At 35.0% G+C, this 12,459-nt stretch overlaps 1 protein-coding gene across 3 annotated transcripts in view; it reads right to left on the bottom strand.

Moving 5' to 3' along the window:
• Window positions 1–12,459, bottom strand: part of Me2 (malic enzyme 2) — a 71,263-nt gene that overhangs the window by 28,281 nt on the left and 30,523 nt on the right. For all 3 annotated transcript variants that reach the window (XM_046419466.2, XM_046419467.2, XM_046419468.2), the window contains exons 5-11: window positions 10,368–10,443; window positions 9,190–9,351; window positions 8,829–8,932; window positions 5,588–5,697; window positions 5,393–5,490; window positions 4,938–5,051; window positions 1,800–1,914 (exon numbers count right to left, since the gene is read on the bottom strand). In XM_046419466.2, the coding sequence (XP_046275422.1) occupies window positions 1,800–1,914; window positions 4,938–5,051; window positions 5,393–5,490; window positions 5,588–5,697; window positions 8,829–8,932; window positions 9,190–9,351; window positions 10,368–10,443 (779 nt within the window). The remainder of the gene's footprint in view (window positions 1–1,799; window positions 1,915–4,937; window positions 5,052–5,392; window positions 5,491–5,587; window positions 5,698–8,828; window positions 8,933–9,189; window positions 9,352–10,367; window positions 10,444–12,459) is intronic.

The raw sequence follows: 12,459 nt of genomic DNA, 5'->3' as shown, positions 1-12,459 counted from the left end.
ACATGTAAATCAATGGATGTGTAACTGATGTGATTCTGCAATCTGTATACGGGGTAAAAATGGGAATTCATAACCCACTTGAATCAAAGTGTGAAATATGATATATCAAGAACTATGTAATGTTTTGAACAACCAACAATAAAAATTAAAAAAAAAAAAAAAAAAAAGATCTTTTTTTTTTTTTTTTTTGTACTGGGGATTCAACTCAGGGGCATTCAACCACTGAGCCACATCCCCAGCCCTATTTTGTATTTTATTTAGAGCAAGGGTCTCACTGAGCTGCTCAGTGCCTCACAATGAATAAGGCTGGCTTTGAACTTGAAATCCGCCCGTTTCAGCCTCCCAAGCCACTGGGATTACAGGCATGTGCCACCGTGCCCAGCCCAGCCCAGCCCATATTGAGTTTTGGGGGGAATGAAAATAGAGTCTTTTTTTATTTTTATTTTTTTTTAAAGAGAGAGTCCAGAGAGAGAGAGAGAATTTTTAATATTTATTTTATTTTTTTTAGTTTTCGGCGGACACAACATCTTTGTTTGTATGTGGTGCTGAGGATCGAACCCGGGCCGCACGCAAACAGGCAAGCGTGCTACCACTTGAGCCACATCCCCCGCCCGAAAATAGAGTCTTTAAGCTTTCTTCTCACTATAAAAAATTAAAAGAGTTGTTGAGCATTTAGTTAAAAGATTTGTTTCTTATACTTTTAAGTGCTTGTGTACTCTGCAGTTGAGCTACATACTCAGTCATTACCACCCTAGCCACTTTGTAAAACTTTTGAGACAAGATCTTGCTGAGTTGCCCAGCTGGCTTAGAACTTTCCATACTCCTGTCTCATCCTCTCCAATAGCTGGGACTACAAGTATGCATCACCATGCCCCGCCAAATACTCCTTTTTTAAAGACACAATTTCTCTGCTGAGAATTCAGGGCTATGTTGGCAACTTATGTCAGCTGTGCAAAGCTTGACTCAAAACACTTGAAAGATTTCAACTGTGTTGCTAATGAAATGCTGCATTGGATTATCCCAAATAGTCTGTCAAATGAACTACATCTTTTTAAGTTTTGAGCATGACCACCCTAACTATAAAAACAAAGCACAATAAGGAGCAGGGTGGGCATGCACACACATGCCTATAATCTAGCTACCAAGAAGGCTGAGCCTAGGAGATTAAGACCAGCCTGGGCAACATAGTGAAACCCTGTGCTTAAAAAAAAAACCAAAGAACAGCAATCCCTTAGGGAAGGAGGTGAAGGAGAGGATACAAGCAAAGTATAATCAATTGCAGAGCACACAGCATTTAAAAGTATAAGAAACATCTTTTAACTAAATGCTCAAGCATCATGACCAAAAAGCTGTCTCAGAAAATGTGAATCAACTCTCTGTATTTGTGGGGTTCTACATATGTGAATTCAACCAACTGCAAACAGAAAATACTTAAGGAAAAAACTGTGCCTACACTAACTAGCATGTACAGACTTTTCCTTGTCCTTATTCCATAAATAATACAGTATAACAACTATTTACAATGTATTAGGTATTATAAGTAATCTAGAGATACTTTAAAATATATAGGAGAATATGCATAGGTTATATGCAAATACCACACCTTTTAATATAAGAGACTTAAGTATCAGATTTTGGTATCCATGAGGATCCTGGAACCAATCCCCCCAAAAGGCCAAGGGATAACTGTATATGTTAAAAGCTAGGCAGAAATGTTAATTCATTCTTAGTAATCTTACAGAGTAGTTACAACTGGTAACAGTTAAGTAATAGAATGATTTATCAACAACTTTACTTACCAATTATAGTTGAAGGCTTAATTATATTTACTGCATCTTCAAAAGTATCAGGTGTGCTTTCTGGAGCTGGGTGAGCAAATGGTTCCTGATTACTATCTATTTTAGCACTCCGCCCCTACATTTTTTGATAAAATACAGTAGTTTTTAGTGAGTGCATAATGAAGATTAACAGAAGACAACATTTTATGAGTTACATACATATTATTTCTACAATAGAAATGTCTTTTCATTTACTGTTCTTCTTAACTCATTTATTTCATTTCCAACTTCACAGTGTCCGAATATATATCAAATTCCATTATGCTCAGAAACTTTCTAGTCTCTTTCAAAAACTCATTTATTCTATGAAGTATACCAAAATTAAATATGGCACAAAGGCCTACAACCCTTTATCTGAGCAAGCTGAGTTTTGGAATTAAGAATTTCTCATATTTAGGAATGCAATTTGGCATTCTAACAAGTATTATGAATATTCCCTGACAAATGGGCACTCTACAATGGAACAAACTTAACCAGTCACATCAAGTAAAAAGGTGTATTTCTTTATTTACTTTTTGCAGTGCTGGAGATCAAACCCAAGACCTTGCACATTTGAGGCAAGCAATCTAAAATTGAACTACATATCTCTATATTCCCCCATATTTGCTCCCCTTTTTGTGAAGCAGAAAGTTTAAGTCTATAAATAGCCTCTCCTAAGTTCAGGTCAGGTTTTGCTACCAGATAAATTCAGATCAATTAAATCTGTCACCAAAATGAATTCAGAAAAAAGCTCTGAGATTTCGGAGTTTTAAGATTTCAGAATTGCAGAAAGACATCATGGGCTTTTACTACAAAGAGTACAAAAACAAGAGGAACAGTGAATTCTGGTTCAAGATGGCTAAACAAAAAAACATCTTTCTAATTCCCAGGGATTAAAAAAAAAATAAAATAAAAACTTATAATGCCATAAAGCCAAAAAAGTAACATTGACAGCCTATGACAATGAATTTCTAAGATTTAAAGCACACAAAACATACCAAGCACCAAATCAACAAGCTGAGAAACCTGCATCTTTATTTTAGTAAAAGAGAAGCCATCTCCCCACAATAGGAAAAGTTTTTCATCAGAACTCCAGAACAACCAGGCAAGAACCAGAAGGGGCTGGGAAAAAAGTGGGCCATCACAAGTTGGCCAAGCAGTTAATTAAATGACTGAAATACAACCTTATTGGTCTGGTTCTCAGAACACTGTTTTCTTATTCTTGGCCCCAGGATTTCCAAAGCTCTCCAGTTTGAGGGTTTAACAGAAAAACTCTCTAAATGGACTACATTGTTTAGGGTCACCAAAAGAGACTAGGAGCCTAAAACCCAGAGTTTAAGCTACAAGCACATCCTAAAATAAATACTCTGAACCTGAACAGGAATTCTCACTTGCTACTACCACCACTGTTCATTGGATCTACTGTTATAATCACAAAACATCTGACAAAAACCAACATTACAAAATAAAGCAGTAGAAATAGGTAATCTATGTACCAGTAGAAAAATGTAATCTCCCTCCATAACCTTCTAAAACTGTGATGGCTTATAAGCCTTGCACTTTACATACTAGCAAATATAGTAGTTATGCTCCCCTTAGGGAATAGCATGGTTTAATGATTCAGAGCATGGGCTTTACAATCAGACTTCTTAGGTTTAAATTATCTCCATCACTTATAAACAAATGACCTTGGAAAAGTCCCTGACCATTTTTAAAATTCAGTTTCCTCAATTATAAAAATCTTCACAGAAGAAACAACAAAAAACCAACCACAGGAGTTTTGAAAGAACTAAAGATAATAAGCTCTTATCACAATGTCTGGTAATTACTGTTATTTTATTTTAAATTACATATAATTTAAGCCTCAAGGTTATTCATTCATATGTTCTAATTGTTCATTTTATTTTTTGTTTTAATAGAATGCTGATATTAATTAAGAAGAGATATTAAGAAGAAGAGAGGGGTAGGGGCTGTAGCTCAGTGGTGGAGTGCAAGCCTCACATGTGTGAGGCACTGGGTTCTATTCTCAGCACCACATAAAAATAAATAAATAAATAAAGATATTTAAAAAGAAAGAAAGAAAGAAAGAAAACTAAATCAAGCTTAAAGAGAAAAAGAAAAAGAGAATTGGAGCAAAGTACACTGAGATGGATTGTACTATAGATGTAAATGGCAAGTAACTGCTATGCCATTCTGATGTGCATGCACCAGGCACAGCTGAGCACACCTGTAATACCTGGAACCTAGGAGGCTGAGGCAGGTAGATCACAAGTTCAAGGTCAGCCTCAGCAACTTAGCAAGGCCCTAAATAACTCAGCAAGACCCTGTCTCAAAATAAAAAATAAAAAGGGTTGAGGATGGAGCTCAGTGGTAAAGCATTCCTGGGTTTGATTCCCCATAGCAATCCCCAAATACAACCTTGTACACTAGAAAGTTTCAACTATGGAACAATTTACCTGTATTAATGTTACACAGTGTAAGATCTATGACATTCTTAAGTTAATAAAAATAGCAACCAACTTACATAATACAGGAAGGCAGGCAGTCCAAAGGGTACTAAAATAACCTGGGAGAGCTCTTTATTATCCATGAATTGGTTTTAGAAACATGCTCTTTTAGATTGGTATGGGGGATTATGATATCCAAAGGAATAAAGAATTTCTGCTCAAATATCAGGTGTACAGCTAATAATTTGGGATGTTTTGGGTTCTCATTAAAAAACTTAGTTTTAAGGCTGGGGATGCAGCTCAGTGATATCAGTGCTTGCCTAGCATTACAGGCTCTTGATTCCATCCCCAGCATCACATAATAAATTTTAGTTTTATCAGGGTTAAATACAATCATACAGAATGTCTATTTGATTTCTTGCCCAGAGAGCAAAGCAAGAAAGGGTAAGTCTGCTGCCAACAAAGAAATTATAATTTAAGTACAAAGCAAGAGACTTTATAAAGATAATACGATAGAAGAATCTCTGTTGATAATACAGTGAAAGATCCACAATTGGTATAATTTGGATAGTTCAATGAGATACAAGATTTTAAAAAATCATATTTTAAAAATCCAACTAAAAATGTCATAACAACAATGCTCTTTTGCTTCTCCAAGTTTTAAACATCTTACCTTGACTAATAAACCAAACTTGTCAAACATCCAGATTTTCTTTTGTGCCTCTTCTTCTGAAAGGCCATTTTCTACCATAGACATAACTATAAGATTTGCAATTCCAAGAGCAGCCTATTAACAAAACACAGATTTTAAAAATGAAAACTAGAGAATGAGAATTGGAAAGTTGCTTTATAATGGTCAAGTTGCTTTATAAATGAAGGTTGTTTGTTATGAAAAATATTTAATTTGTTCTTCCCTTCAAATCACAGAAAAATCAATTCTTTGTGATAATTTCTACAAACACACTTTAAATTAACTATTTTATAACAGGAGTCGTGAATTTATACCCTGTATATTTCGACAAAATTACAAGCTCATTATGCTCATTTATGAACACTATCATTGTGTCCTACTTTCCAATTCTAAAGGATTGTCGTTTTTAAATTCTAAAAAGCTTAACAAAAACTTACCTCTCCTGCTCCAAGAAATAGAATCCTGTGTTCTGAGATGGGTTTATTAATAACTTTTTGGGCTGCGAGAAGACCTGATAGAGCTACTGAAGCTGTCCCTATTAAAAAAACAAAGATTTTTAAAATTAAAAAAGGTCACATCATAGATGATTAAAAAATAGATATCAAGAACCTAAAGTTCCCTTTTTGCTTTACCTTGAATATCATCATTGAAGGTACAATATTTTTCTCGATATTTTCTCAAGAACCTAAATGCATTATGATTTCCAAAGTCTTCAAATTGAATAAGGGTGTTCCGGCCATATCTAAAACCAGCAAAAACCATAACGGTTGTATTAAAAATACCACTATTAAACAGTTTTCCTACTTAATATTCCTTACGACAGCTTTAAAAACAATGTATTATATTAGTTCAGGGCCATCTAAAAATTTTCAGAGTCTGTGAAAGATTAGACCCAAAATGTAGAAATCCGTATCTTAAAAACAAAAATGTGCTGGATGCAGTGATGCATATCTGTAATCCTAGCAAACAGGGAGGCTGAGGCAGGCAGGGGATCCTTAAGTTCAAGGACAGCCACAGCAACTTAGTGAGACCCTATCTCAAAAATAAAAATAACAACAACAAAATGTATGAGAGTTTAAAAAGAATGTCGAAGCATAATGGGCCCATGAATAACAATCTATGAAAACTATTTCTAAGAGTTTAGGGGGGTGCCCAGCACATAAGCAACTAAGTAACTTCCTAAAAAGGAAGAGGCTAAGTCTCAAAAAGTATGTATTTGATATACATTCTCATTACTTTAACAATTAAATGGTAAAATAAGAAAGTATATTAAACAAGTAGTTAAAAGTAATTGATATGTAGTTGGCATCCCAGCAAATGGGGAGGCTAAGGCAAAAGGATTTCAAGTTCAAGGCCAGCCTCAGCAACACAGCAAAACTCTGTTTCAAAATATAAAGGGCTGGGAATGTGGCTCAGTATTAAGTGTCCCTGGGTTTAATTCCTGGTACCAAAAAAAAAAAAAAAAAAAAATTTGCTTTGTGAGTTTACCAACATTTGGAGAGAGATGTTAGTCATCTAGGTAAGTAGTAGTAAGGAGGAAGGCTTGAAAAGGAGGTAGGATTTAATCTGGGAAAGAAGAACAAAAAGCAAAAAGGTAGGCAAAACAAAGAAAGGTTTTGGTGACCCTGAATTTTCAGCAATCTGGGTATACATGTCAGGAGTTAAGCTGGGTATGGGGTCCCACACCTGTAATCCCAGCTACTCAAAAGACTGAGGCAGAAGGATCACAAGTTCAAGTTCAGTCTTGGCAACTCAATGAGGCCCTCAGCAACTTGGCAAGACACTATTTCAAAATAAAAACCAAAAGGGATAGGGATGTGGCTCAGTGATTTAGTGTCCCTGGGTTCAATCCCCAGTACCAAATAAATAAATAAATAAATAAATTAGGGTTTACATTAAAGAATAGGGAGAAGCTGGTAAAGGTAAGCTGGGGGGCAAAGGTGGGAGGCTTTTTTTTTTTAAGTACCAGGGATTGAACTTGGGGACACTGAGGGCTAAGTTGCTAAGGCTGGCTTTGAACTTTGCTGCTATTCTCTTGCCTCAGCCTCCAAGCTGCTGGGATTACAGGTGTGTGCCACCACACCCACCTGGTGGGAGACTCTTAAGTGATGAATTAGTGAAAAAGGACTTGCAGCTGGGCGTGGTAGTGCACACCTGTAACCACAGAGGCGCCAATAACTCCAGAGACTCGGTGACCCCAGAGGCTCAGAGGCTGAGGCAGGAGGATTTCAATTCAAAGCTAGCCTCAGCAACAGTGAGGTGCTAAACAACTCAGTGAGACCCTGTCTCTAAATAAAAATACAAAATAGGTCTGGGATGTAGTTGAGTGCCCTTGAGTTCAATCCCTGGTACCCTTACCCCGCATACCAAAAAAAAAAAAAAAAAAAAAAAGAAAGAAAAGAAAAAAAGAGACTTGCTTCTATGTCCCATTGGGAACCACTGTGGCTGCAGACAAAGGAAGAATTCACATAAGTCTCCTGTCCACAGAGATAAACCTGCCACTGATGTGTAACACATACTGGAGTCTGGAGAGATGAAAACTACAAGAGAAGCAGCTAGGAGGCTGCTATGAGATTTTGATGCAGAAGGCAAAGACACAAGAAGGGACAACTATACAATGCAAAGACATTTAGAGCAAACATATTGGTGATGAGGACCAGCTGGAAAGTGAGGAAGAAACTGTTACAATGCCAAGACAACACTGATGACTAAGAAGATACTGTGTGGTGGCCCAAGGCAGGGAAGTGAGAGGAATAATTGGGGAAGACAGTATCTGGGAAGATTTAAAAGTTCAGCTTTGGATTTGTCAACTTTGTCTCTGAAAAGGAAATAAAATTTTGAGTTCTTCCAGGTGTCAGTAATTTAAAAGGTAGACAGCTAGATTCTAAGGGTAAAGAGTTTGGGTTTTATCTTGTGGCAATAAAAAATTATTCAGATTCAGTAAAAGAATGAAGTACATGTTTACACAGATTAATCTGGTCTTAAAATGAAGATGAACCAGAAAGAAATTACAGGAAAGTTTAGAAGAATTCAGAAGAGATGTGGTAATGGAAGGTTGTGATAATGGAAGAGATGTATTTATGAGGGATGTAAGTGAGAGTGCCAACTGGATGTTGAGGAATATCTGAATGTATGCATGGGTGGTTGATGGAGAGAAGAATTATTAAAGACGACACTAAGAATGAAGGTTTGTCAATAGGGTGAACAATATTGCCATTGACAGTGGGTGGGAAGATAAAAAGCTGTTTAGAAAAAGAGAGTTCAGTTAGACATGAATTTGAAGCAGCAATAGAATATCGTAATGGGGGATTCTAACTATTAGACACAAGACTACTAGGATGGGTTTCCATGGGTCACAGTGTACAAAGCTCAAAGAAGACTACTAGTCAATCATATTTAAAATACACAGAGAGCAAGAAGAACTAGTGAAAACGACAGAAAAGAAACGCAGAAGAAAGACTAAGTTAGGAGTATTTTAGTAGCAAAGAGAAAGTCTCAAGACTACAGAAGTGGGAAAACCAGGTCACAAAGTGCAAGACAGAAAGGGAAGAAGACCAAATGGTCTGAGAAATTTAAAACATGAAAGCTGCAGGAGAGCTTCAGTGGAGGACTGTCAAAGGCTGAAAGGAGGATTGAGCAGTGAGGGTTTGATAAGACAAAGTACAGACTTCCTCCCAGATATCAGGTAGGGCAGGGGTGCCATCTTGCATTAGCCCATCTTATCAAATAAGAAAGAACAAAATTTCCCCAAATTTAATTTCTTCCTGCTTATCTTCATCAGAGATAAAGAAAAATAAAACAGAACTACAGCATCCCAGACCCCAAATTAAAGGTGCTTTTATCTTTCACATACTTAAACTTTTTAAAAAGTACCTGTCAGTAATTGCTTTCATAAACTCATCAATCAGATCATCATAAAGCTGTGAACGATCTCGTTTTTGATACAAGCCCATGTAAAATGGATCCTTTAAGAGTGCCTATAAAAGAAACCAAATGTAAGAATAAGATCTTTTATTACATTACTGGTCTAAAGCTATAAAACAAAACTGTACTCTTTCAAGAAACTTTTAGTAGACTTAATTTACTATTGTTTGTACACATATTAAAAGTGGGGCTTAAGAAAAAGACTAACATCTAAGCATAAGATTTTCCTTTCTTAAATCATCTTCAAAAGATGAACAATTAAAAAACAAACACAGGAGAAACAGCAAAGGAAGAAAACAGTAGTACTCACTTGATTATCAGTTCCCACATCAATACACACAGGCAGACATCTATCAGGCCGTATTCCTGCACAAGCTGTGTACAAGCAAAGTTTTCCTACTGGAATTCCCATTCCATAGACGCCCAAATCTCCAAGACCAAGAATTCTCTCTCCATCAGTCACCACAACAGCCTTGATTATAAAACAAAGGGAAAAAAAAGCAAATTAAAAGTTGCCCCAAAAACAGGGCACTAAAGAAACACATTTAAAACAAGATTCTCCTCAGATATTTTCACTTTCACTTTTAAAAATAAAATTGCTTTTTGACTAACTTCCAATGTATTCCAATGAAGCATATTTAATATAAGATTTCTCCTGAATGCTTCCATCTGAAGAACCAATTCAAACATTTTCAGAAAGATTAAATGTGGGAGAAGTGAAAAAAATTCTGATGAAGATATTACCATTAAGAAAAAACAAGAGTTTAGAAATAAGCAGCATGCTACTCCAATACAATAACCTTGGTTCAATAAGAAAAACCTTAGCAATAGTAAAGGAGGAAAAGATCTAGAATAAAAAAAAAATACATACCCACAAATAAGGTTTTAAGACAATACTGTGAGTTTAATTACCACACCAAATGTATTCTATATTACCTGAACTAATATGATCAATCATCAATGCTTATTTTGGTAGGGAAGATATATGCAATAAAGGTAAGATTACTGCTTGTAACAAACAAAAGTGTACCAAAAGATCTTGATGTTATTGCATTTCATTTCATGAAAGATAGCCACATTGATAACGATTTATATTTGCTGAATTTAAAACTTTTAGGAGCTTTCTATTTTCTAAGGATCTAAAGCTCAGATTAAAAATTTTTAAAAAGATAGGCATAACAAATCTCCAACACTCTCCAGAGTAAGTTTTTATGGTATTTGAATGATTTTTTTCAACCTAGAATAACATTAGTAACAACAGAGGGCTCACCTTGCATTAGCTCCAATTTTTTTTCAAGCTCTTTACTAGTAACCCATTTTAGAACTATTATTATTATTATCATTTCCTCAGATGCAAAGCACTAAAATCTGTATGTATACAAATGCAAAATAATCAGAGCAACAATGAAAAACCATTCATGGCAATTTAGAGACAACTTAAGGGAGAAAAAAAAAACATTGTGAAAAGGAGGGTTGTGCTATTAGTACCTTAACATGATTTTCTGGCCAGTTATCCACAATTGATCTAACATGACCTCTGTCTGAGATTGAAATAAATAATCCCCTGCAACAGAACAAAAACACCTTTGCATTTCATGACAGTTTTTAGTTTCTAAGTTTTGTCCATAAGTCGAATACTTAGATATTTTAATAAAACACCAAGACATAGTATAATTTCCAATCAGATTTAGCTTAGTCATGTAGGTTTATTTTTGATTATTTCAAATTGTAATTACACTGTTCACATAACTGCAACAAAGATTACTGTTAAATGATATGATCATTTTACTCAAGAAAAAATATATCCACATGACATGTTCAAATATACTCAATACTTCTCCAGTAAAAAACATAACAAGTCACCAATACAAAGAAGCTTATTAATAAGTTCAAGTGAACTGTTAAAACTCAGTGCAACTGAAAATTTGAAAGAGCAGGAAGGAATAAAATTATAGTAAATTCACATAAAAAATGACATACTTGAAGCACTGGGAAAAAGTGAGGTTATTTTCATTTAAATTTTTATTTAAATGTATAATTTTTTAAATTAACAAAAACTATCATACACAACATGGAGTTCTAAAATATGTATAAACAATGGGGGGACTAATGAAAAGTTAAACACAGTATGCTGTTATCTAATTGAGATAAAGTTTTCAAAAAAGAAAGATAGGAAAAAAATACATGTTTCAGAAAAAAGGCTGAGGCATAGATTGTCCCCAGTGCTTCTGAACTTATTCTTAACATTCAACTTTTTCACTGGTATTCGAAATTTGGCATTACTATTGTATATCAAATCAATGTAGTCCAGCAATTTCTTAATCATGGCTATGTAATCACCTGATGAGCTCTTAAAAAGGTCAAGTCCCATCTCCAGAGATTCTGATTTGATGCTTAAGAGTTTAGATTAATCAACCAATCAAGATTAACTGATCTCTTTTTAAGTATCAAACAAAACAAACCTTTGCGGATGTAGTATATTATACAGTAATGATATACAGTATCGACTCTCACCCCAAACCATGCTCTTATGTCTCATGTCAGTTCTCATTTCCGTGTGCACGTGAGAATGAAAATTGGGGCTTTTATGAGACACCCATACTTGGGTCCAAGCCTAGACTAAATGAATCAGAATCTCTGGCAGTGGGGCCCAGGCAGCCTTGTTTTTAAGTTTTCTTCTATTTTTTCAGTCTGGCTTGAGAACCACAAATCTTATAAGAAACCATAAACATGATGCTTAGCTGGATTATGTCACAGAAAGTTTTAGATACATTAATTGTTCCTCAGTATCCTACAGGAAATACCTGCAACACAATCACAGAGGGTGTTCACTAAACTATAGACTGTCATAGCATTTTTTTTTCTATCAGAATCTTGGGGATGGGAAGAAACGAGGTAAGTTGGCAGGATTCAATTATTTTTAGTAAGTCCAACAGGTGCTTCTTATGCAAATTAAAATTTGAGAGCCATCAGATCAGATGAAGGGAGATTGAAGATAAATGCTATTCTATCTTTTCTCAATTTCAACATTTATACCAATATGTTAGATGGACATGGGAAAAAATACAAGGACTGAGGAAAATAACAGGTAGAGGAGGAACAAGACAAATATACATTAATTAAAAATAGCATATGTGTAATGCTTGTAAGTTGATAAAGAACAATCATATCAGTTTCTTCTCAACAGCTTCTTAACAGGTGTTTTTACCCCTATGTAACATTTGAGAAAACACATCCAAAGAGATTGCTTGGTTCATTCAAGGATTTGAGTCAAGAGCCCAATCCAGTACTCCTTCCACTTAAAATGTCTGGAAGTATAAGAACAATTTGAAATAAAAGTTCATTAAAAACAAAAAAGAGAGAACAAACAATAAAAACTAAAAATGAGATAGAATCAATCCCTTAACTTGGGAAGATTGGTAAAAGCTACTGATAATTATGGAGAATCTACCACTAGGATTAATTCCATTTTTGCAGGAAGGATAAAGGTTTAAAAAGCACACAGTTGCTCCAACAATTACATTTTAAGGTTAAAAATGAATTACACTATTTTTAAAGAAATAAAAGACACAACATGTTG

The sequence above is a fragment of the Marmota monax genome, unplaced genomic scaffold (genome assembly GCF_021218885.2).
Source record: "Marmota monax isolate L192 unplaced genomic scaffold, Marmota_monax_Labrador192_F-V1.1 WCK01_AAM20220418_F8-fsc00088, whole genome shotgun sequence".
Lineage (NCBI taxonomy): Eukaryota > Metazoa > Chordata > Mammalia > Rodentia > Sciuridae > Marmota > Marmota monax.
The sequence above is the reverse complement of the archived record's forward strand: the minus strand, read 5'-3'. Positions and strand labels throughout refer to the sequence as shown.